Source organism: Xyrauchen texanus, chromosome 3, assembly GCF_025860055.1.
Source record: "Xyrauchen texanus isolate HMW12.3.18 chromosome 3, RBS_HiC_50CHRs, whole genome shotgun sequence".
Classification (NCBI taxonomy): Eukaryota; Metazoa; Chordata; class Actinopteri; order Cypriniformes; family Catostomidae; genus Xyrauchen; species Xyrauchen texanus.
This window is the reverse complement of record NC_068278.1, coordinates 55,074,990-55,102,534: the sequence shown is the minus strand read 5'-3', so window position 1 is coordinate 55,102,534 and position 27,545 is coordinate 55,074,990. Positions and strand designations below refer to the sequence as shown.

At 38.0% G+C, this 27,545-nt stretch overlaps 1 protein-coding gene across 1 annotated transcript in view; it reads right to left on the bottom strand.

Annotated features, from left to right (window-relative positions):
• Positions 1 to 27,545, bottom strand: part of ddr2l (discoidin domain receptor family, member 2, like) — a 59,831-nt gene that overhangs the window by 25,177 nt on the left and 7,109 nt on the right. The window contains exons 2-7 of the mRNA XM_052110724.1: positions 9,467 to 9,571; positions 8,232 to 8,334; positions 7,706 to 7,934; positions 3,728 to 3,875; positions 3,145 to 3,250; positions 616 to 802 (exon numbers count right to left, since the gene is read on the bottom strand). Of these exons, the coding sequence (XP_051966684.1) occupies positions 616 to 802; positions 3,145 to 3,250; positions 3,728 to 3,875; positions 7,706 to 7,934; positions 8,232 to 8,334; positions 9,467 to 9,524 (831 nt within the window). The 5' untranslated portion in view covers positions 9,525 to 9,571. The remainder of the gene's footprint in view (positions 1 to 615; positions 803 to 3,144; positions 3,251 to 3,727; positions 3,876 to 7,705; positions 7,935 to 8,231; positions 8,335 to 9,466; positions 9,572 to 27,545) is intronic.

Below are 27,545 nucleotides of genomic sequence, written 5' to 3'. Positions count from 1 at the left end.
TATTACAATGCAAGTTTAAAATTTGCCAATTGTTTAACATTAACTAACAATAGAATCTTAAAACTCCACTAAACCAACAAAAAAACAAGAGTCCCTAAAATGCAATAAATATGTTATATTTTTAATATAATATCCTCACTTCAAGATTACATTTAGTCATTTAGCAGAAGCTTTTATCCTAAGTTACTTGTGAGGAACAAATAAGGAACATAGCAAGCAAATTGCTCAGGTGGTAGAGCGGGTTGGCCACTATTCGCAGGGTTGGCGATTAGTCAATTCCCGGCCCATATGACTCCACATGCCAAAGTGTCCTTGGACAAGAAACTGAACCCCAAGTTGCTCCCAATGGCAGGCTAGCGCCTTGCATGGCAGCTCTGTCGCCATTGGTGTGTGAATGACACAGTGTAAATGCTTTGGTAACCTCTAAGGTTAAAAAAAACGCTATATAAGTGTAGACCATTTACCATAGACCATTTGTTATTAGAGTTGTAAAGTTGTCATTGTTAACATTATGCTACACATGTCTATAGAGCTTAACTTGCATTGGACCCAACATATTTAGAAAACCTTTAACCCTTATTGTAGCTTGTACTTTAGCTTGTCCTCCATTCTCACCTTCATAGAAGTGAAGTTTCGTTGTCTGTCAAACTGAAACTCCATCTCCACATATCCAGGGCCCAAGCTGTCATTCCTCCAACCCACGTAGTCGTATCCAGGCCACAAGCTGTGCCGCGTCCTCTGTACAAAATCATCCTGACCAATCACACCATCCGTCAGCTGGCCCAGCCCCCCAGACAGCTTCCTGTGGGAGCAGAGAGAGACAGGAAGCACTTAAGAGTTTACCGTGGAGTGATAAGCATTCATCTCTAGACTTAAAATACAATTTTAATGGTTTGCGAATAGAATAGCGCTGAAAACTACACAATTCCAGGTTTGGCGTGAGTTGGGAAGGCAGGAAAGAGAGGATGTAGTATCAATGTGAAGAAGCAGATAACCTCTAAAATGTGGCATATCTTAAGGGTAGTTCACCCAAACTTGTACGACTTTCTTCCGTGCAACACAAAAAGTCATGTTATAATCTAGCTGTAGCAAATGCGCACAAAGGATAAGTGTACCCGTGCTGTGTGCATCAGCCAGGTGCAGTTACAATCAACCCACTTCCTTATTATTTGAACTTTAATAAAGGATGCATTAAAGATATAACGCCAGGTTGTTTGCTTTTTAGATGCTCTGACATTCAAGTTTTACTTAAGTGAAATGCCAGATCCAGCTCAGCTTGATTTCACGATGACATTGCTTCATATTTTGCGATCTACATCACCTTTTTGACTGTGCATCTGGACTATGAGCTGTTTTCTTCCTCTCCTCAATCAGGCACGAGCTGCAGTACTGCTCTCGCGCGCCATCATTTGTTTCATATGATCACGTTACGTTAAATGAGATCAAACGACTAGTCGACAACGGAATTTTTGGTCAACAAATTTGTATTGTTGGCAATAACGTTAACTAATCATTTCAGCCCTAAATGTAACTTCATGAACGTGCCCATTGTAACAAAGTCAAAGTAAAACAAATTACATAGAAATGTACTCGAGTAAGAGTGAAAAGTATATTTACTTTTATGAGTAAATATACTCATAAAAGTAATTTTCCCCCAAAAGATTTCTCAAGTAAATGTAACGGAGTAAACGTAGCACGTTACTACCCACCTCTGCTCCCAGGTCACTTACCGGTAGGTCTTCAGATCTTTTACTGTTATCTGTTCCCAAATCTCACTTAAACTACAAAAAGTATGCGATTGATAGCAATCAAAGTCTTAATCGACAGCACTAGTCAAAACACGTTTCACGAGGTTTGATATCAATGACATCAAATGCCATTGGTTCTCATGCGTCTTATAACCAAAAACAACCAGCAAAGTTTGAATATTATTTAATCAATTATTAATTAATGTATTAATTAATTATGAATAAATAATACTAATAATAGCTATTATAATTATTATTAATAATAATAATAATACATTAGTAATAATTATAAATTATTATTTATAATTATAAATTAATGTATTTGATTAATATTCAAATATGCATGCTCTGGCAGAGATTATTAGTGAATATCGATTAATATCTGTTTCTCATATAAAGCTTCCGTATGGTTTCTATGGTGCCTTTTATCCTTTTTGAAACTTGACACAACCTAGTCACTGATTGCTTTTGTTGTATGGAAAACAGTGGCTTTGACATTCTTTAAAAGTTCTCCATTTGTGTTCCACAGAAGAAATAAATTCATATAGGTTTGGAATGACATGAGAATGAGTAAACGATTACAACATTTTCATTTTTGGGTGAATTCATTAAAGGAATATTATGGATTCAATACAAGTTCCAAGGTCCAACAGCATTTGTGACTAATGTTGATAACCACAAAAATGTATTTCTACTTGTACCTCATTTTCTTAAAACAACTTAACAAACCGAGGTTACAATGAGGCACTTACAATGGAAGTGAAAGTTGACAGTTTTTGCAGGCTTTAAAAAGGCAGAAATGTCAAACTTAGAATTTTATAAAAGCACTTACATTAATTCTTTCGTGGATTATTTGAGCTGTAAAAATGTTTAATTCGTTGCGTTTTCAAGATTACAGTGTGTACTGTGTTACATCATCATGATTCATGGCAATGAAGTTGTTTACACAGAAAAGGTTAGTAAACAATTTTATTACACTAAAATCAAGATAGCATTCATATTGTTTGCATCTTGTGGCTGTACTAACGGTGAGTATTTTAACGTTTAAGGGATGAGTGTATTTTCAAGATACCAATAAATAAGGTGGTGGAAGGGTACGTTACCATATAGGTCACATCTTTCTTTGCATGCCATCGCTTCAAATTCAAACACTTCATTATCTAATCAAAATAGCACTGGCCACACAGGAACATAAAGGAATAATAAAAAAAAAAACTATCAGCATTTATATCTCCATAAAGCAATTATCGGCACAGATTAATCAGTAATGCCGATATCGATCTATCTCTACTTCCATTGAAACGTAATGCTGTCGATTGAACTTAACTTGTATTGAACCTTTAAAGCTATAATGTACATATTATTTGAATCCTTCAGCATTAAATTAGAACATCACCTGCGTTCTAGAGCACCATCGTATGTGGAGTCGTTGAGTGGTGTAATGGGATATCCTGGAGCCATCATAGTCTGACCCTCAGAAGAGCTGTATGCCATCAGGCCATCTGCACACCAGGACAAAGAAAAGACAAAGGGGTCCCAAGCTGTAATATTGTTTTAGCTCTAAAATGTAATTGCACAGCTGCCTTGGCTCATGTTAAAAACGCTACAGTACATGAGGTCAAATGAAAATAACTTGCAGCTAATCAGACACTAGGGGACAAATCTACATTGGCACCAGCTGTTTGAATGAAGGAACTTTGAGTTCCTCTCCTCACTGCCAAATCGTGCCGTTTCAGCCTGTAGCCCATATGCAAGTATGAAACTGAATTTGCATGATCGGCCTGAGATCATGCATACTGTAGCTCATACACCTATAAAGCTAGTGTTTTGTAAGTCGCTTTGCTGCCCATGAAACAGTTTGTGTAAAAGCAAGCGCAAAAGATACATGGCAAGTGGCAAGCACCACTCTAGCTCATATTTTATCTAGTTTGTAATTACTGTTTTATGTAATTATATATGTATGTAATTGTTGGACTCACCAAACCAGGGGCATCCAAACAGCTCCACTCTCATACACACAGTGTGTACAGCATCAGTGACGGGAATCAGCCTCAGGAAACGAGTGATGATGGGAGGATTGAGGTCTCTCACGACAGAGTCGTATGTGTTTACATTACCCATTATAATCTGGAGAGCAGAACACACCCAGATTACATTACATTCCAATATATTAGACTACTTCAACATTACACGTGTTCTCACATGACAGCAATTTGTCTGTCCACACTGAAAACGAAAATGCGTGACAAAATAAATAATGCAACTGATGAGGGGGCCTGGGTAGCTCAGCAAGTAAAAATGCAGACTACCACAACTGGAGGAGTCGCAAGTTTGAATCCAGGACGTGCAGAGTGACTCCAGTCAGGCTTCCCCAGCAACCAATTGGCCCGGTTGCTAGGATGGGTAGAGTTATGTTGGGTTAACCTCCTTGTGGTCGCTATAATGTGGTTCTCGCTCTCGGTGGGGCTGAGATTCATCCTCCGCCACCCGGATTGAGTCACTACGCCACAATGAGGACTTCGAGCAAATTGGGCATTCCAAATTGGAGGGGAAATGGGGAGAAAATAAAAAAATAATGCATCTGATGTATAATAAATTGCTATGTGGCTACAAGATTTTGGACCAATGAGATTTCACTGTGGGTGGGGCTACACAGTGGAATGCGACAGACACTAGCTGGCTTGTCACAAATGTTCAGTCTCTGGACAACAAGCTCTGCGAGCTGAGAGCGTGGAACTCTTTCCAACGAGAGACTGCTGCATTATCTGCCTTACAGAAACTTGGATGTCTGCGGAGATTCCAGACTCAGTCATCAAACTCGCAGGGTTCTCCGTGCACCGAGCGGACAGAGCGAAAGACCCCTCAGGTAAAAGCAGAGTTGGTGGTGTATGTTTTATGAACAACAAATCATGGTGTGATCAGAGGAACTTACATTTTATCAAGTCTTTCTGCTCTCCTGATCTGGAATTTCTCATGCTTCTGTGTCGACCATTCTGGCTACCAAAGGGAATTCACAGCGGTCATTATCACAGCTCTGTGTACATCCTCCTACAAGCTGACACAGACTGGGCATTCAGGGAACTGTATGAGAGTATAAGTGAGCAGGAAACTGCGCACCCTGAGGCCACGTTCATTGTTACCGGGGACTATAACAAAGACAATTTTAAAACAATCCCACCAAAATACCACCAACACATCAGCTTCAACACGTGAGGGGACTGGGTTTTGGACCATTGCTATTCTCCTTTCCGGGATCACTACAATCCCTCCCCCGCCCACCATTTGGCAAATCAGACCACTTTTAAATCCGGGAATGCGGAGGAGCATAAACAAGCCAGTTATACCCTCTGTAAAACTATTAGAGCAGCCAAACGCCAGTACAGGAAAAAAATTGAAGGACAGTTCATCACCACCGACTCTAGAAGTATGTGGCAGGGAATTAACATCATCACGGACTACAAAGGGAATAAAAACTCCACGTGAACACTGCTGCCTCTCTCTCGGATGAGCTTAATACATTTTATGCTCGTTTTGAGGAAAATAACACCACCCTCGTGGAGAGAGCACTTGCGGCCGACGCTACAGAGGATGGTTCACTCTCCGTCACGGTTGCGGATGTAACCCGATCCTTCCGACGGGTGAACATCCATAAAGCCGCGGGTCCAGATGGCATTCCGGGCCACGTCAGAGCGTGCGCGAACCAACTGGCTGGTGTTTTTAAGGACATTTTCAACCTGTCCCTCTCCCTGTCTGTAGTCCCTACATGCTTCAAAACGTCCACCATTGTGCCTGTACAAAAGCAATCAAAAATCACTTGTTTAAATGACTGGCGTCCTGTTGCTCTGACCCCCATCATCAGCAAATGCTTTGAGAGGCTAATCAGAGATCACATCTGCTCTGTGCTGCCCACCTCACTGGACCCATTGCAGTTTGCCTACCGCAACAACCGCTCCACTGATGATGCCATTGCATCTACAATACACACTGCTCTCTCCCACCTGGAAAAAAGGAACACATGTGAGAATACTGTTTGTAGACTACAGCTCAGCATTCAACACCATAGTGCCCTCCAAGCTTGATGTGAAACTCCGGGCTCTTGGCTTAAACAGCTTGCTGTGCAGCTGGATCCTGGACTTCCTGTCAGGCAGACGTCAGGTGGTTAGAATGGGCAGCAACACCTCATCATCACTGACCCTCAACACTGGAGCCCCGCAAGGCTGTGTTCTCAGCCCACTCCTGTATTCCCTATACATACTTGACTGTGTGGAAACACATAGCTCCAATGCCATCATTAAGTTTGCTGACGATACAACGGTGGTAGGTCTGATTACTGACAATGATTAAACAGCCTAGGAAAGACAGAGTACACAGCCCATTCACCATTAATGGAGCACCGGTGGAGAGAGTCAGCAGCTTCAAGTTCCTCGGTGTCCTCATCACTGTGGAACTCACATGGTCTGTCCACCCTGAGATGGTTGAGGAAGTTTGGAATGAACCACCACATCCTCACACAGTTCTACATCAGCACTGTAGAGAGCATCCTCACTGGCTGAATCACTGCCTGGTACGGCAACAGCACTGCCCACAACAGCAAAGCCCTGCAAAGGGTGGTGCGAACTGCCAGACACATCATCGAAGGTGAGCTTCCCTCCCTCCAGGACATATATAACAGGTGGTGTGTGAAAAAAGCTCGGAGGATCATCAGAGACTCCAGCCACCCGAGTCATGGGCTGCTCTCACTGCTACCATTAGGCAGGTGGTATCGCAGCATCAGGACCCGCAACAGCCAATTACATGACAGCTTCTTCCCCCAAGCAATCACACTTTTCAACACTTGATCTCTCACGATCAATATACATCAGCACTGCACTTTATTAATCTTATTATCTCACACTGGACTGATTTAATAATATTCTCCACACTGTATATATATTTTTTATATATATTAATTATTACTGTGTTGTGTAATTATGTATACATCTGATATGTAAATTGTGTTGTGTAAATATGTTGTTTATTGTAATTGGTATATGTCTTGCCACTGTCATGAATGCGATGTTGCTCAGAACTGCACACAAGACTTTCACCCACTGTTGCACTTGTGTATATGGTCGTGTGACAATAAACTGATTTGATTTGACTTGGCTGCGTGCATCTCTCCCTCTCTCCTCCTCATCACATGGTTTTAAAAAACTATTAGCCTATTAATCATTATGGGACTTTTGCACTACCGTAGTTATGGGTATCGTCAAAATCTACTATCGGTTGACCTCTAATAATTACTTTATCAGTAGTAAACTAGTCTAAAGAAAATTAAACAAATTGATCAATACTATCATTAATACTATATGGCTAAATTACATAATTTATATTACATTTGTGCATACATGTATTTTTGCATGTACTTTTGCTTAAATAATGTGCCAGCCAGAGGTTGAAAATATTTTTCCTGGCACTGTTGCCTTTGGCTTACTCACTGGGTTTTTCTTTGTAATGTTTTTCTTTTTTTTCGATTTCTCTATTTATCTATTTTACTATAAAGCTGCTTTGGAGCACAATGTTTTGTAAAATGCGCTATAGCATTGTTAAGTTCAAGATGTTACGTTTTCCCCCTTAATTGCGACCTGCAACGGAATTGCGCTGCAATAGTGGGGGTTCCTTCTAACATTAAACTCTGGGATTCCCCCAGTGTACGAGTGCATATACAGGAACATGAGGGACTGTCAATATTTTACATTAGTGTGTGTAAATGGGTATAGTTTATTGTGTATTTGCTTTCCCACTGTACTCCCAGATATGTTGAATTACACACAATACTTTCTGCTGTATTGACTTGTTGTTGGGGTCCATCCTAAGACGTTTATTATCCATAACCAAATTTGACACTGATCTAGTCAATCTATCTTATATAATATATTAACATATCATAGTCATATCCCACAAGCTTCTTTTTGTACCTCATAGCCAAAGCGGTTTTTCCAGGAGATCCATCGGTGTCCATCACGACTGTATTCTATACGGTACTTGCGTGCATACTCGTTACCAGAGTTGCGTGCGTATCGACCCTGTGTACCAACAATGGTGAGGAAAATGAGCTGATGAAGGTCCAGCTGAAGATACTGAACATCAGAGGGTTGCAGTTGACCAGCAGGACACCAGGCACCATCACCCTCCTCTCTATTCAACCTGAACGATAGACAGATGCATAGAGTTAAATTACAGACTTGCATTATATTCACAATGTCTCAGGCAGATGGTGTGCAAAGGTGTGCAGATTCCATGATTCCTATCAATGTGGATGCAGCACCACATAAAGTATTAAGAACTTTTTAAAGAGGTCTTTTAAGCAATGACCCTTTGCATTGGATTGTCCACACCTTGAAGAAACAACAGAACCTTGAGGAGAAAAGTACAATGGAACACAGAATATAAAAGATGATGACTGTCAAACATTGCTTCCTGGTTGTATCATATGTATCTTACCTTGCATACTGAGGGCCAGTGGTTTCATACCATTGGCTGGAGGCAGTGATGTCATCGTTTTTGATCCTCCCGTCCTCCATACCAAGAGGATAACGACACTGAGCTGCAAAATAATTAAATATGAAAAGCTGAATCCATAAGTAGCACTGGTTTGAGTGGGCTTTCATACAAACATTTATAATTGACTACGTTTACATGGACACCAGAAAGCGGCTTATTGCGGAAAAGAGGCTAATTGCGAGAAAGTGGCATTTACATTTACATACACTGTGTAAGTGCCATACACTTTATTCCTGTATACATGCGGCTCGACTCCACAGCAATATAATTTCCCTGCGACGCTTGTGTAAATAACAAACATGGCATCTGATGAAGACTTCACTATTTTAAGGCGTTTTCAGACACGCTTATGCAAAACATCTATGCGCGTTCCAGTCAGAGGTTGCGTGGCATGGCAACCTCTGACTGGAACGCAGTGGTCTCGGACTGATTGTTTTGGTGCAGATCCGAGTGCGATTGCCATGTTCATATATGCCTAAACGAACTAAGGGAGAAAATGCACCAGGTTACGAAACAAATGCTCCAAACGAGCCAGGAGTGAAAACGCCCATTGCTTCGCTTTATTTCCAGATATTCCAGAGTTGTTGTTGTGTTTTTTTCCTTAATTTTCTTAAGCGCTGCAATAGTGGAGTTTCCCTCTTACATAAATTCTGGGATTCCCCCAGTGTAGGAGCGCATGTGAGGGACTGTCAATATTTTACATTGGTGTGTGTAAATGGGTATAGTTTATTGTGTATGTGCTTTCCCACTGTACTCCCAAAAATGTTGAATTCTTTCCGCTGTGTTAACTTGTTGTTGGGCTCCATCCTATGGTGTTTGTTATCCGGCCTGTTCACACACATGCACACTCCTACGCACTCCTTAAGAATGGTACTTATGTGTTTACATGCACACATAAGCCGTGTTCTTCGAGAGAAACCTGGGCCTTAATCCCTTAAACGGCATAAGAAAATCAGCAATGTCGTTTTAAATTACATGTCAGAACGCCGCTCTCTGCAAAAACCCTGGAATAAACCACCTATGGAGAAATTGAATGGGATTTTTACCTTCTGAACCCGAGTGTTGCGTTAAAATATTAAGTAGTTTTACACATGTTATGTATCTATAAGAGTGGGCATTGGCTTGTCATGACTGTATGCATGTGTATGTTTGTTTATATGTGTATGTAACATTACCTGGGTCTATCTGGGCATTGACCTTCGTTTGAAAGACCAACAGCAGATAGAGCAGCATAGTGAGACCTCAGAGTCTGCCCACAGACCAGAGTACAGACTACATCTCTGAAGAGAGAACGATATGAAAAGAGAAAGAAACATTTGAATACTGTAGCATCTACTTTCCATTCAGCAATCTCTAGTGGAACAGCTGCAGAATCCTCTGGGTTCACTAAGTCCAGTGGGAGCCCGCAGGTCACATTCACATCACTGCTATGCTAACTATGCAAACTATGCAAGACCAGATGTGTCCAAGAATCTCTGAAAAATTCCACTTCATTCTGGGTGGGAATTTCTCTGGGAATGAATAAAAGAGGCTTTAAAAAAAAAAAAATACAGCGTCATTAAGACTCCGAAGCATCGTTAGCTAATTAGGGTAAACAGCACTATTTGTATGTGGTAACTCTACATGAACATTTCATTGCTAAAGCATGATGTATTGCTGTGCATTTTATAAATAAAAGTTGATTATGATGAATTTGAACTCTGGGACATAAACTTACTTAACTGTCTACATTACTTGACTGTTTAACAAAATTTTGGTTTTGTAACCACCAAGCACTTTCCTAGGAAAAAAAATAAGATCTTTGTCTGCATGTGCACTTTCAAACTCTAGTCTGGCTTTTTTATGGCAGTTTTGGAGCAGTGGCTTCTTCGTTGCTGAGCAGCCTTTCAGGTTATGTCGATATAGGACTTGTTTTACTGTGGATATAGATACTTGTCTACCCGTTTCCTCCACCATCTTCACAAGGTCCTTTGCTGTTGTTCTGGGATTGATTTGCACTTTTCGTACCAAACTACATTCAACTCTAGGAGACAGAATGCGTCTCCTTCATTAGCAGTATGATGGCTGCGTAGTCCCATGTTGTTTATACTTGTGTACTATTGATGTACAGATGAACGTGGTACCTTCAGGCATTTGGAAATTGCTCCCAAGGACTTGTGGATGTCCACAATTTGTTTCTGGAGGTCTTGGCTGATTTCTTTTGATTTTCCCCATGATGTCAAGCAAGTTTGAAGGTAAGCCTTAAAATACATCCACAGGTACTCCTCAAATTCAGTACACCTCCTATCAGACGCTAATTGGTTAATTATCTAAAGGCTTTACATCATTTTATGGAATTTTCCAAGCAGCTTAAAGGCACAGTTAACTCAGTATATGTACATTTCTGACCTACTGGAATTGTGATATAGTCAATTTAAAGTGAAACAATCTGCCTGTAAACAATTGTTGGAAAAATGATTTGTGTCATGCGGAAAGTAGATGTCCTAAATGACTTGCCAAAACTATAGTTTGTTAATATTAAATCTGTGGAGTGGTTAAAAAAATGTGTTTTAATGACTTCAACCTAAGTGTATGTAAACTTCTGACTTCAACTAAATTGAAGGAACCCGACTCAACCCAGAGCCATCACATATTTAGAATTTTCTAATTGATACTTTTCTCAATTAGTTAATCGCGGAAGCCATAAAAGTTCTCAATTATAATTTTTTTCTCGATTAATTGTGCTGCCCTACCCTAGGCTGCACTAATCTGTGCTGGGGTCAAAGGCCACTGGGCCTCTCTGATACATGTGAGTTTCAGCATTAGAGAGAGTGAGATAAACATTAGCGCTGTTGGTAGGATTAGCCGTGTGCATTTCATGTTTGAAACCGTGTTGACTGCAGAGTGATTACTGAGGGGGGTCTCTTTCTCTCTCTCCCCAAACCTCAGACCGCAGGAATGTGTCTGATTTCATGACTGTATCACGCCCCAGCCATTACCCCAGAGACAATTACACACAAACCACAATCAGCCATTACTTACAACCATTACAAGTTCAGTGAGTTCACTTGTTATACAAACAACATAGACAATCAATTCTTGCCAAGCATCAGTATTATTACTCTTGCTCATACTTAGGTCACATCCACACGAATACTTTCCCTAACATCACAATTTTCCAAAGTATGCGGTACTCAGGTTTGGAAAATTTCACTACAGATTCAAAATACAGTACCTACTGTAAAATGTCATTTGTACTGTATTCAGTTAGAGTACTCAAGGTCAGAAATGTAATCCATTTATTTTGGATTACTTCTTCAGCACTGGCAGATTTTTTTATTTGTTTTGACTATAAACAAGTGAAGAACAAGTTAAAAAAAAAAAACTGCCAGTACACTAACAGAAAATACACTTTTATTTAAATACATACTCTGAAAACAATAAATGAAAGCAATGTTGCATCTCAAGTATATTCATCTTGTTTTAAGTATTTGTAGATTTTTTAACACGAAAACAAAACAAAATACGATTCTTGCAGTAAATCTTTAACATCAAAGATCTTACTACAGAAAATAAATGATGATCAAAGAATTTTCTTTTTAAAGTTCATTATAATATATATACACTCACCTAAAGGATTATTAGGAACACCATACTAATACTGTGTTTGACCCCCTTTCGCCTTCAGAACTGCCTTAATTCTACGTGGCATTGATTCAACAAGGTGCTGAAAGCATTCTTTAGAAATGTTGGCCCATATTGATAGGATAGCATCTTGCAGTTGATGGAGATTTGTGGGATGCACATCCAGGGCACTAAGCTCCCGTTCCACCACATCCCAAAGATGCTCTATTGGGTTGAGATCTGGTGACTGTGGGGGCCATTTTAGTACAGTGAACTCATTGTCATGTTCAAGAAACCAATTTGAAATGATTCGAGCTTTGTGACATGGTGCATTATCCTGCTGGAAGTAGCCATCAGAGGATGGGTACATGGTGGCCATAAAGGGATGGACATGGTCAGAAACAATGCTCAGGTAGGCCGTGGCATTTAAGCGATGCCCAATTGGCACTAAGGGGCCTAAAGTGTGCCAAGAAAACATCCCCCACACCATTACACCACCACCACCAGCCTGCACAGTGGTAACAAGGCATGATGGATCCATGTTCTCATTCTGTTTACACCAAATTCTGACTCTACCATCTGAATGTCTCAACAGAAATCGAGACTCATCAGACCAGGCAACATTTTTCCAGTCTTCAACTGTCCAATTTTGGTGAGCTCTTGCAAATTGTAGCCTCTTTTTCCTATTTGTAGTGGAGATGAGTGGTACCCGGTGGGGTCTTCTGCTGTTGTAGCCCATCCGCCTCAAGGTTGTGCGTGTTGTGGCTTCACAAATGCTTTGCTGCATACCTCGGTTGTAACGAGTGGTTATTTCATTCAAAGTTGCTCTTCTATCAGCTTGAATCAGTCGGCCCATTCTCCTCTGACCTCTAGCATCAACAAGGCATTTTCGCCCACAGGACTGCCACATACTGGATGTTTTTCCCTTTTCACACCATTCTTTGTAAACCCTAGAAATGGTTGTGCGTGAAAATCCCAGTAACTGAGCAGATTGTAAAATACTCAGACCGGCCCGTCTGGCACCAACAACCATGCCACGCTCAAAACTGCTTAAATCACCTTTCTTTCCCATTCTGACATTCAGTTCAGGAGATTGTCTTGACCAGGACCACACCCCTAAATGCATTAAAGCAACTGCCATGTGATTGGTTGATTAGATAATTGCATTAATGAGAAATTGAACAGGTGTTCCTAATAATCCTTTAGGTGAGTGTATATCCTGCCTGGGATAAAGTGCATGTAAAGGCTAGTGTTTTAGCTTAGGATAAAGCTAAATGTTCACATGACAATTTACGATTTCTGCTGCTCAAAACCCCAAAAAGAGTTTACAACAACAACTTTTACTAATCATATGTGGATTCTGTTCACAGAATGATGCGGAAAATAGCCTATATTATTTGTAGCTTTCTATACGATGCTAAAGGCTACATTGGTTAGCATTTCTATTTAAACTTCTCTTATCCTTGTAAATCCACATAAAAACACTGACAAGCCATATATCATAGTAACTGTGTATTTATTGGATTCATGTTTCATCTGTCAAAGCGTTTCTAAATGTTTTCTTTTAAGCTGAAGAAACACGCTTAAGTTCCTCAATTAAGCTCCGAAGAGGAAGCTCCTCAATGACATCAAGTCAAACGCTCCTTAGATTGCATCATTTATATAAATGTTTTTAAAACTGAATAAACTAAATATCACATGAAACAAATGACAATAAAATGCAAAGTACTCTCTTCAGTAATCAAAATACTTTTTGAATGTAACCAACGATTAACAATTATTTAAACTGTAACTTTAATGGAATTCAGTAAATATGCTAATATGTTGTATTTTAAATACGTAATCCCGTAACATGTATTCTGTTACTCCCCATCCCTGCCAGTACTAAAAAACGTTGTTGAAAGTCCCCATTTTTGGTATAAAAAAAATACCATTCCAGTGTAGATGAGCAGCGGAAATGCAGCAAAATAAATGTGTTTTCAATCGAAAATTTATTATCATGGATGTGGCCTTACAGATAGCGATACATTTAAACCCCATAATCCTGTATTCAACTTTGGTGCATAATTTGTTCCACACTATTTGTTCTACAGACATGAGTGATACCAAAAATGATGCATCTTGTTCAGGAGTGGTGTGCTATTACTTTTCTGAGCAATCAGACTCATGACAGACTCATGCCTGTTGGATGGAAAAAATCTCACTGACTTACCCAAACAATAGGGGCCAGAATAGAGACTTTGGGTGGGCTCCTTTGACTTGGCCAAGTACGCTACTACCTTGCAACCAATCAGAACACCCTAGCAAAATGCTAATATCCACTCAAAATGCCAGGGCATGGCTATGCAGTTGCTAAGGTGTACTCCTATCAGACAACCACCAAGCAGCAACTCAAAACACTGTAGCAATCACTTAGCAACACCAGAGAAACACAACAGAACACCCTGGAAACTGCATAGCAATGCACTAAAAACTTGTCAGAATACCTTAGCAACCACATACAGTAGTTTAAATGCTTTATGTTATTAAGAAACTTGGAATATATGTGGATATTATGACATGTTATCAAACAAAGCATGCTTTTGATTACTTTAGCCTGTAAGTATAATCATGATTTGTCAACATTCATTTGTATTTATTATGTTCTCAGTATGCTTGTGCATGTGTCTGTGATGATGATGACGACAATACCCCACGAGTCATTACATAATTTGCAAGAATTAAACATGATCCTTTATCCCAATCTCATGTTTTAGGACACACACACACACACACACACACACACACACACACACACACACACACACACACACACACACACACACACACACACACACACAACTTGAATGCCAATGAAGTATCCTCAAAGCTGAAAGAAAATGTGATACACAGGTATTGGTATTAAGTGTTATTAAGGGCAATGGGGGGCAGATATACATTTGTGTTTGTGTGACTAAAGGAAGTAGAAAGAGAGAGAGAGAGAGAGAGAGAGAGAGAGAGAGAGAGCGAGATTACAGATGGTTTATGTAATGTTTGGCTCACGTAAAGGCCTGTCCAGTGCCGGGAATCCAGCGTTCTTGCTCATCTTTCTAAGAGGCCTCATGTGGCCAACTGGGAAACACAGCAAGGCAACAAAACACTAACAGCACTAAACAGACCCTGTACTATCAACACAGTAGGGTTTGGGAATTGTAATGATTGGTTCCGATTCCACCTTCCTAAATTCCATTAACATCACTGAACAAACATACCAAAAAAAAACAGTACTTTTTTTACATGTATATTTTAACATTTTTCTTTAAATAAATGTATAATTGATTACAACAAAACTCTATTTTGAATGTGTATCTTTAAATTCTCATTGTCATATAAACAACCAGTCAGTAATTAAACAGATTTAAGTTTCACAAGCCTAACAGTATCGGTCACTAAAACAGTAGCAGTTTTCGGTTCCAGTTGGATACAATGAAATTAGGGTATCACAATACCAATTTTTTTTAAATGGGACTATATAATCTTGTTGGTAATTTTAGTACCATATTTAATATGCTGCTATTAGCAAAATATAATGTAATGTAATAGTTTTGAGATGAAATCAAAAACCATTTGAAAATAATAATAAAAAGTCTCGATATGGCAAAGTATAATCATTAAACAGCAGAAGGATGTCATTTAATGAAATAATATACAGTCACATGTGTGACACAGAATGAACGAGAGGCTCTAATCTGCTCGGTCATCTCTTTCTCCCACACACACACACTCACACAAATGCACACATTACTAATGCTTGATTTTCATGCAGTGTGTCCAGTAGTATCCATCTGCAGAGCCACAGAGCAGTGTGTTTAGTGTATAATCGGCTCTCTGAAATGACCACTTTCAACATTGCAGCTCTCGAGTCATGGGAAGCTGGATATAACGAACACTTCACAAACAGGAACAACTTCAAAAGGTCTTTTAAAATAAAAGTCACCCTGAAATAAGAGCTTATTCAACCGGATGTGTGAAATTGAAGACATAACGGCAGTAAAATATTACTACCTTATAAGTGTAGTATTCAAAGTAGTTGCAATGATACTCATAATAACAATAATATAATATTAAATTGCTATATTATTAGTATTATTATATGTAAGCAATATCACATAAGCAAGTGTACAGAATAGGGCTGGGACAACGCGTCGATGACATCGATGACGTCGACGCAAAAAATATGTCGACGCAAAATATGCGCGTCGATTCGTCAGACCCAAAACAAAGATGGCGCCGCCGGCGAGTAGTAGAAACACGAGTGGCTCCTCAGACTATCAGAAGTGCAAGGCGGCATGCACTCGTTCCTCTAAAGTATGGGAATTCTTTAATTTAAAAGGAAACAATTCCGTGATATGTCGTCTTTGCAAAATGGAGATGGCCTTCCATTCTAGCACCACGGCAATGCACCAGCATCTGAAGAGGTGCCACCCGGGAGCAGCTGCAGATGACAGAGCACCGTAAGTTTTTTTTCAACTCCCCACTTTGCACTCGATGTTGGAGTAGGCTATAATACGTTGTCGACACCTAAAGTTTTCGCTTATAGCTATTAATAATGCGCTTATAGCTATGAATGTCGTGAAAAATACATAGAGGACACTGACAACGCGCTGACAGACAGGACCAAGCTGGTAACATTTAATAAAGTCTCAACTTTCAAATTTGGTCATTCAAAGAAAATTAAACCATAAATAGGCCTACTATTTTACATTTACATTTACGCATTTGGCAGACGCTTTTATCCAAAGCGACTTACAGTGCACTTATTACAGGGACAATCCCCCCTGGAGCAACCTGGAGTTAAGTGCCTTGCTCAAGGGCCCAACAGTGGCATCTTGGTGGTGCTGGGGCTTGAACCCCCGACCTTCTGGTCAGTAACCCTGAGCCTCAACCACTGAGCCACTACTGCCCCCATTTTGTGGCTCTTTAATGTGTCGTGACAGATTGCCTCAGTTAAAGCTGCTCGTGAACCGATCATCTTTTCCTTGGTTAATTTATAGCATCAAATAGGCTAAACATGAATGTAGCCTACATCAGAAGGACTGTTGTTTTAACCGCGGAAAGATGTCAGTACAGTTGCCTACAATCCATTATTCAAATTCAAATCCACCGACGTTAATCTTCTCTCTCCTGACAACTTTGTTGGACAAAAATGGCGTATTATGATTGATTGATCAGATCGCCAGTCAATCAAACTCCCGGCAAATGTTTTTTTTAAACATTTTATACACCCCCATCCCCGATGAAACCGGTGTTGTCACAAGTCGATTAATCGAATCGAAATCGAATCGGACTGGGGAAAAAAATTCATCGTTAGATTAATCGATGCATCGAAAAATAAATCGCTAGATTAATCGTTTAAAAAAATAATCGTTTATCCCAGCCCTAGTACAGAATATTAGCATGTTGCGATTCATTCATGGCAGTCTTTTGCCTCAGGTAATCAGATTGTTTTCATTTAATTTTTTCATTAAACTGTAAAGCTCTGTTGTGCATTTTTTTTGTTTTTACCAGAAATTATATATATATATATATACTATTATTGTTGAAATATTATTATTTGGTCTATATTGTTGAAAATTATTATATTTTCATTTAAATAAAGCTGTACAGTATGTATTTGGTTAAACACAATTTGATCATAACATTTAATTAAAACATTTAACATGGAATCCAGAAATGTTTTAAAAGAAAAGGCATAATTTGTATCTATAAGACTTTATGCAGTTCTTTTAGACAAACAATTTTATGTGTTATTTCATCCAAAGTCTGATTTTTTTTTTTTAATTTTGCCTAAGTATCGTTAGTATCGATACCAAGGTACCAGGGCTGGTATCATACCGAAGCCAAAGTTTTGATATCGGTGCAACCCTAAATGAAAGTAATGACCTGACCAAAGCATTCGGTGAGTGACTTGTATGAAAGATTCAAACCAACAACTCATGTTTTAATATCATGTTTGTTTTACCTTTGTCCATTTAATTTTTACTTATATGTGCATTTCTTAGTGTCATTGTATATTTCTATTATTTACTATTTTAATTTGATGCAACACCTTGTGGAGAGAGAAATTATTTCAATGTACTTGAACAAGGACAAACAATAGAGAACCTGAGAACCTGATGTGAGCCTTTTTGACTGATTTATTAAGAAGAACTGGCTCACAAGAATCATTCATTCATGAAATGGACTGCACTAGTCGTGCTGTATGTTTAGGGTTCCATTTGCATCTGTGACAGAATTAAAGAACCATTAATGGAACTGAATGTCATGAAAATCATATGGTTCCAACATCTGGCCAGTTGAATTGTAATGATAAATAATTTGATATTACTGTGCTGCGCAGCATGTATACTCTAGGGGGTGCCGTATGCCCTGGACTCTATCGGCATGGTTTATGATTATACATACAAATTGTTTGATATACAATGAGTACTTTCTACTTGATAACTTTCTAGACAGACTTGGATTAGATACAAATTAATACCTACATTGGTAAGAAGTATGTTACAGTTCTTATTTTATACTTTTATTTCTCAACATATGGGTTTATTCGATTTTAATTTATTTTACATATACACTATATTGACAATTTGTCGAGCAGTTATTTCCCCTATAATGAAAATAAATTTTATTTATCAAACCAGGTTGCCTTGCGTTCTAATAAATGGTCTTTGAATCATGTTGGAGTAACTTTTTGATAACTAAATTTAAAGGTTGAAAAATAAAATCATCCTTAAGTTTGAACAAATTGAGATATTTTATTTGCTATATCACCCAGCCCTATTTCCACTATTTTTTAAAAAAATATTTTAACCAATTCTCAATTCCCAACTCTAAAATGCAGCATATCCGGCAAAAACATCAACTATCAGCTTGATTCAGTCACCACAAATTACTCATCATTATATAATATTTGGTCATACCGCCCACCTCTAATCTACATAGTAAATGCAACTTCTTTTGGCATTGAGCGAACAAGAGAATAATGGACGCAGATTGGGAGTCATGGGAGAAAGTTCCAACTCTTATACCTGTGCAGGGATTACCCAAATTCCAGACTCTCACAACTAGCATGTACATGCATGCCGACAAACACACAGATCTAAGTAAGCATGCAGGTACTTGATTGCCCTACTGGGCTAGAATTAAAGACCAGTAAAATGTGAACCAATTCTGTTCACTCTCATCTACACAACATGTGTGCCTCCACCAAACCCACACATTCACATGCAAATGCACTTTTCTCACTCACATTTCTACATTCTTGTTGTTAATGTTAAGGAACTGCAGTACAGTTCACTCTCAATGGCCTCAGCAGACCATGACTGCCAAACATCTCAAATTATGCAACAAAATAAACAATGTGCAGGGCAAAATGAGAGTCGCTGGCAACTCACCAAAGATAATGATCAGACTTTAACACTTTACAAAACAAGAGCCAGAACCTGCATTAACAATGTAAATAATCTCTCATTCAACAGGCAGTTAGTCAGGTTACATTGTACTCAAATGTACTTAAAACGCACCACACAGAGGGAACAGAACAGGCTAAAAATTCAGAAGTCTCCATCAATGTTTCAAAAACTAAATATTTCACTGCCTCAAGGACAAACTATTTAGTAACACTAGTGCTGTAAAAGAAAACGTATTTCTCGTTTTGTTCAAGAGTTAACACAAAGATCTTTATTCTTCATACTGCATTGAAAGAATAATAATGGATATCTCTATAATATCACAGTTGTTTCTCCTAGGTAATAATGAAAGCAACTGGAGACTTTTGTATGGGCTGAAATATGTGCCACCAGAAACTGAATTTGAACCATTTATATTTGAATTTGAATGGCTAAACTTGAATAATTGCATTGAAAAACTGAATTTGAATCACATCATTTGAAATTGTATTGTTTAATTAAAATTGAATTTATTCAAAAACTGAATCTGAATTGTATCATTTGAAATTGAATTTATTCGTTTGGAACTGAAGTCCAATAAAATTTGATCCTCACTGAAAATTAAACTCTCTATATATCTTCACATTCACTTCTCACAATTCAGATTCAGTTCTCAAATTCAATTTCAAGTTACTGAGACAGACATCCGGGTAGTTGGAGGATGAAGGAAGAGCAATCGAGCGCAGATCGATAGATAGCGTTCATTGGCGCACAGGACTCCTCTTGGGCCAATCAGCACCAATGTTTTGGAGCACAGTACGTTACCCGCCATGAAACTATGGAATTACGATTGTGTCAATAATAATGAATGTAACTTTATAAAACTGAACGTAACTTTTTCAGAAACTATCAAAAATATTCCATTACAAAAGAAGAAAAACACAATTAAAATGAAAAAAAAATGAACTCAGTCGCATCGAATTTAACAGGCTCTTCAAATATGCTTCATTTTTTGTTAATGTTTTTCAAAGATTCGTTTCGTAAATCGTGGATTCTGAATACATTGCCACAGATTTACGCTTACGCTTCACAGTTTTTCGTTTGCTGTTTTGAGACAAACCTCTCGTGGGGGTGGGCTTAACAGTGATCTACTCTGATTGGATAGTGAGCTTTTGATGGACAGGTGCTCTCTGACCCGGATGTACAGACGTCACTCAGTGGCGCGCATATTAGAAAGCTCTCGCGGTGATTTGTAGTTATGCAATACGTCGTGCTTTGTTGTATTACTTACTAACAATATGTAAATAATATTTGACCTATAATTATATAATTTAATATTATATGAGACCTTCGATCGTCTAATAATCGTCTTCGATCAGTCTGTAAAGATGAGCTTTCAGGAGAGACACGGAGCGGCATCATCTTCCTCTTATTTATTTAAAAAAAAAAAAAATATATATATATATATATATATATATTTTTTTTTAATGCAAAGAACAGGAACATACAAAAGAGAAAGCATACGTACATCACATAATATCAACCAAAACAATAAAAAAGACAAAAATAAATAGAAAAAATAATAATAATTAAAAAAAAAGATAATAATAATAATGTATATAACAATAAAAAGAAGAGGTAGGGCCATTACATCACACAAAAATGTTCACATGAAGAGATCAAATGCAGTGCAGATTCTAACAGTCCTTATGGCTTTCTTATTAGTAGATACTGAAATCAAATTTAGATAATTTTCTATTTCTTTTAAGAAGACAGAGAAGATAGGTTTACAGTTTAAAAATTTGCATTTGTGAATATAGAATTTGCTTAAGAAAATAATTAAATTAATAACAAAACAGACATTTTCGTTTGTGGGGTCTGAATCAAAATACCCAATTATAATGTTTCTCATATGTATTGAGAAGCCTGGCAAAATCTTACACTTGATAAAAACATCAATTTCATTCCAGAGCTTCTGAGTGTAATGACACGACCAAAATAAATAAACCACTGTTTCATCAGAATTCACACAAAAAGAGCATGTTAGCTCAATGTCAGATTTAAATCTTTGTATAAATTTCTTAACAGGATAGAACCGGTGTATCAACTTAAAGGAAATTTCTTTCACTTTATTTGTGAGAATGAATTTCTGCTGTAAAGACCAGATTTTTTCCAATTAAGGTTACCAAACAAATTATTCCAAAAGGAAATAACAGGTGGAACAGAAATCAAATCCTTAAGAAATAAAGATCTTATAGTTTTTAGCTTTCGACTCTGAAAAACAGATTTGACCAACAGAAGTATCACAAGGTTTAGGAAAGGATGCAGTAGATACTGGGGTGAAGTAATTACGGTTTTTAAAAAGCATACATAAACCAGAGGGAATAGCACCCATTACTGTTCTAAATTCTTTTGGGGTTACTGGTATTTGGTATTCAGAAAGAAATTCTGAATATCTGAATAAAAGACCTTGCTTATTAAACAAATGCTCCACTCCTCCTCCTCTTGTCCTTCAAGGCAGCTTGAAGTAAGTTTGTGTTACTGAAGTAACCAATAACATCGATACAATTTTCTAATTTTACAGAAAACACTCTAAATTTCAACACAGTGGTGGAATATTGCATATATTTTATTATATTTATTCACAATGTTTTGATAAACACATATAAAATATCATAATTTTATATATTTTTTTATTGTCATTCACAAGTTTGCAATGCACTGATGTCATGTCATGATGTTATGTAGTTTGATTGTTTGCTCTTTTGCACAGTTATTATATTCAAGGACGTGTCAATGTAGACAGTGCAGATATCAAACTGGTCTTCATTCTACAGCAAGGCAGAAATCTTGGTGCAGATGCTGCATCTGTACATAACAACCTTGAAATTCTTAACCAGTCGCTCGGGAATACCAGCACAAGGCAGGGTCAGCAGCAGTCCGTTCAGCAGTCAGGGCAGAGTCAAACAGTGGACCAAGATATGGCCAGGTTTCAGTTTTGCAGTCATGACAATGACAAAACAGCAACATTTTATTTAGCATGCATTTACAATACAACAATAAATTTGCAAAATAAAGCCAGAACTGTTGCACACTGTAACGTTACATGAATAAAAGTTTTATCGATGTTATTGGTTACTTCAGTAATACTGAACTTACTTCAAGCTGCCTTGAAGGACAAGAGGAGGAGAAGATGATGCCGCTCCGTGTCTCTCCTGAAAGCTCATCTTTACAGACTGATCGAAGACGATTATTAGACGATCGAAGGTCTCATATAATATTAAATTATATAATTATAGGTCAAATATTATTTACATATTGTTAGTAAGTAATACAACAAAGCACGACGTATTGCATAACTACAAATCACCGCGAGAGCTTTCTAATATGCGCGCCACTGAGTGACGTCTGTACATCCGGGTCAGAGAGCACCTGTCCATCAAAAGCTCACTATCCAATCAGAGTAGATCACTGTTAAGCCCACCCCCACAAGAGGTTTGTCTCAAAACAGCAAGCGAAAAACTGCGAGCGTAAGCGAAATCTGTGGCAATGTATTCAGAATCCACGATCTGCGAAAGCGAATCTTTGAAAAACATTAACAAAAAATGAAGCATATTTGAAGAGCCTGTTAAATTCGATGCGACTGAGTTCATTTTTTTCATTTTAATTGTGTTTTTCTTCTTTTGTAATGGAATATTTTTGATAGTTTCTGAAAAAGTTACGTTCAGTTTTATAAAGTTACATTCATTATTATTGACACAATCGTAATTCCATAGTTTCATGGCGGTAACGTACTGTGCTCCAAAACATTGGTGCTGATTGGCCCAAGAGGAGTCCTGTGTGCCAATGAACGCTATCTATCGATCTGCGTTCGATTGCTCTTCCTTCATCCTCCAACTACCCGGATGTCTGTCTCAGTAACTTGAAATTGAATTTGAGAACTGAATCTGAATTGTGAGAAGTGAATGTGAAGATATATAGAGAGTTTAATTTTCAGTGAGGATCAAATTTTATTGGACTTCAGTTCCAAACGAATAAATTCAATTTCAAATGATACAATTCAGATTCAGTTTTTGAATAAATTCAATTTTAATTAAACAATACAATTTCAAATGATGTGATTCAAATTCAGTTTTTCAATGCAATTATTCAAGTTTAGCCATTCAAATTCAAATATAATGGTTCAAATTCAGTTTCTGGTGGCACATATTTCAGCCCATACTTTTGCTTGAGTCTCTTGCTTCTCACATTCTTTTCCTGAGAAAACAGACTGATTGCACTGTGAATTTGGCAGCAGGAGGTCAAAAGATCTGCTGCTGAAATTGGTCATTGCTTAAGCCAAGCGTTCACTACATGACTTGTAGTTTGTGCCCTGTGACTCAAAGTCTTGTTTTTTGGTATGCACACTGCAGGACTGTAGTGTATCAACTACACCAGTGTTTCTCAACCTTTTTCCCACTGCAACCCACTTTTTTTAAATGCCAGTCTTCCATGACCCACCGGAGGAGGTGTTTGGCGGAATAGATTAATAGGTACTAAATTCATCCAGTTATGTTTATATGCTTAGAATATAGTGGCCTAATTTCATTATATGTGTATAATTTCAAATACACATACATTTTCAGTCATTATACACACATATATTCAGTCATATATATTTCAGTCATATATATATTTTTTTTACTCACGTTAATGTGACATTTGGGACTGTTGCTCTGAAATGATGATGTCCAGAGATTGGATTGCATTCAGACTAGCATGGTAGCTAGCGCATGCAATGCTTTGTAAGGAGAGCTTTCACAGAACGATTTGTAGCATTGATGGTTTATTGTGATTTGACAGCTAATAAACAACAGAGAAAGGCAGCATCTTACTTATGGTCATGTATGTAAACCAGGAGATATTAACACAATTTGACAATAGAGGTCACTGTTGCCCCAAACATGGTAAATGTACAGTTCCATCCTTTAAACTCATGACAGAAAAGATCTCACGACCAAGCAGACAATGAACAACAACCCACTTTTGGATTGTGACCCAGTGGTTGAGAAACCCTGAACTACACAACCAGTCATCCCCAAAGTGAGACCATGTGTACACTGGTATAAAAGGGTTAGTTCACCCAAAAATGAAAATGATCCCATACTTTACTCGTCCTCAAGCCATCCTAGGTGTATGACTTTCTTCTTTCAGATAAACACAATCAGAGTTATATAAAAAAAAAATCCTGGCTCTTTCAAGCTTTATAATGGGAGTGAATGGTACCTTAGATTTTGAAGCCCAAAAAAGCACATTAATCCATCAAAAAAGTAATCCATATGGCTCCAGGGGGATAATAAAGGCCTTCTGAAGTGAAGCGATGCGTTTTTGTAAGGAAAATATCCATATTTATAACTTTATAAACTGTAATCACTGGCTTCCGGTAACGGCCGTCCATGCATTCACAAGAGGGTCGAGATCCGGCGTATGACAGAGAAGTGACGAAAGCAGAAGTGCAGAGGATAGAGCAAAACAAAACGCCAGTCACAAATTAGAAGTCAACAACAAGGATTTTGAAAGAAAAATATTCGATATAAGAGAAGAGGAGATTGAGTTTTTTTGCCCAGCCCTATTTGTTTGAACCGTAGTACACCAATCGAGACATACATCAATCGAGAACGAAAGCTCTGAAAACCGGTGCACCGTTTCTCTTAATTATTTGCAATAATTCCGTTGAGAATCCACCTTGCGAGCATGGCTCTTGACTCCAATTGGAATCAACTGACAACACTTTGCTCACCACACGGCAGTGGACAACAACCAACATAATGTGTGTCTGCAGCACACATTATGTTGGGCACACTCCATTCACCCCATACAGAGCACACTCCACACTCCACTCCATTCACCCCATACAGATGCCCATGTAAGTTATGAGAGGCATGAATACCATATTATTACCTTCGCCTGCGGGTCTGAGTCCCCTGACATTCATAAAATTTTCAATGTAGGAAAAACCCTGAAAAGGTCATCAAGTGGCTGGTAAGAGTAACGATTTACCCACCACAGATGATTTTTACCCACATTTTGCAGGTTGGTGGGTGTTCATTTCAAACCCTGTTGATAACATGTCAACAAACACGAAAGAATATATCTCGCCCTTTTTTTTGCTTATTTGCACCATTTGCAAAGGAAAAAAATAATAAAACAGATGAAAGGTATATGTGTGGGTGAAGTTTTATTTTATATTTTCTATTAATTTTTTGTCTTCTGCTTCCTAAAACCTTGCCCTCCTCTTACGCTCTTTATATATTTCATTGGCTGGTTCATTGTCAGTCTCTTGCTCGTGCACACACCTGACAACAAAACGTCTAGATATCAAGCTGTTTTGATCAGTGTCTGCGACAAATCTCGGCATGTTGCAGGAGTGCACACAAGTTATGAGGTCTAAGACTTCTCAGACTAGTCGCCGACTCAAAACATCAAAAGGAGACTAGCTTGAGTCCTGTAGTGTACACTAGGCTTTACCGAAATTCAAATCGCTGCCCCCAGTGGCTAAATCTGGAAGTGTTTTTAAACGTATGGGCACGTTTCCAGTTGGTGCCAAAAGTGAGTTATATTTTTAGATGTAAAGGATGTCAGTCAACAGGAATGCATATTTTATTAACTGTTACCCTAAACCCCAACCCTAAACCTAAGAGTGAAAATGCAACCTCCAAATTGTGCGGACCGTTGTTTCTGTGAATGTGACTACTTCTACATGAACATTAGGAAGCGGCATGCTGGGATCCTGTGTTATGTTGCATGTTTTAGCACTGATTAAGTCTTAGAAGAGCTGAGAGCGCTTGCTGAGAAATTATTTTCTCAAACTCAAGATAACATCAGAATAGTTATGAAATAGCAGCACAGTTTCTTATGTTTAATGGAACGTGTTTAGCAAGGTTTGAATGCCGATTATGCCAAATTCAGTTCAGGTCAGCGCTATAAAATGCAACAGCTTTGCATGCATTGCCAATAAAACATTATAATATGCATGAGAAATTTTCAAAATCTCATTCACACGTGTGATATGATTTTTTTTTTTGTCACATGTCTGACAGTTAAATGTTTAATACTCAGTGCGATTTACTTTGCTTTAAATAGATTAAATAGTTTCTGCATATTCTGGTCCAACATGAGGTCAGTCTTAATACTGGGACATTAATCAAAAATCTGTGTAAATATTCTCATGGCAGGTTTTGTGATGCTTTGCAGAACAGAAAACCAGATATGTCAAAAAAAAAAATCCATCAGGGAACATTTTGTTCTTATTTATTGAAAGTTACTTTGATAAGTCAGCATTTGGTAATAATGTAAATAATGTAAATATTATATGCTTTTCATGCATTCAGTGAAGTTCATGAGTGCTCATTGGTGAATAATGCTTATTAGATATCACTTACCCCATGGTGACGCAACAAATCATTTGAGCCCAAAATGGATACAACATTTGATTGTTGGCGATAGTGTAAAATGCTACATTCTGCAGTAACTTACATAGATAAAAGTTCCACAGAGAGCATGAAAATAAGACAGAGAGAAACAAGAGCTGCAAGCATGGACACATTTATGGGAATTTACGCTTGAGACATTTTTCATTTGTTAGGCAACATTTGACCTCCAACCTCTGGCATACAAACACTTCTTGTATCACAGGAGTAAGATACACAGCCTAAGGCACTTAATAAAAACAGAGGAGATTGCTGCGATGTAATCGCTTATCTTCTGAAGCTTAAGCTCAGAGATAAAAATGTCTCAGATTCATTGATAAAAATCAATATCAGTCACCTGGATGCAACAGGTAAACCTTTAATGAATTCATAGATATGATTATTTTGACAAAATGTATCATTTAAAAACATACAACACCCAGGGTTGGGGAGTAAAGGAATACATGTAATGGGATTACATATTTAAAATACAAAATATAAGTAGCTATAAGTACATTCATACGAGCAGACAGAGAAGTACGTTTGGAGTAGAAGAAATAGAAATAAACCTTGTCAGCTTTATGCTAAGCTAAAATGCTATTTCTAGCCAATTTACTGTACATGCACGTCACCAGACACGATCACGTTACTGACCTTCAGTAACCTAACAGAATACATTACAAATTACATTTTACAGCATGTATTCTGTAATCTGTAGTGGAATACATTTCAAAAGTAACCCTCCCAACCCTGGCAACACCACAGGGCTTAGCTCA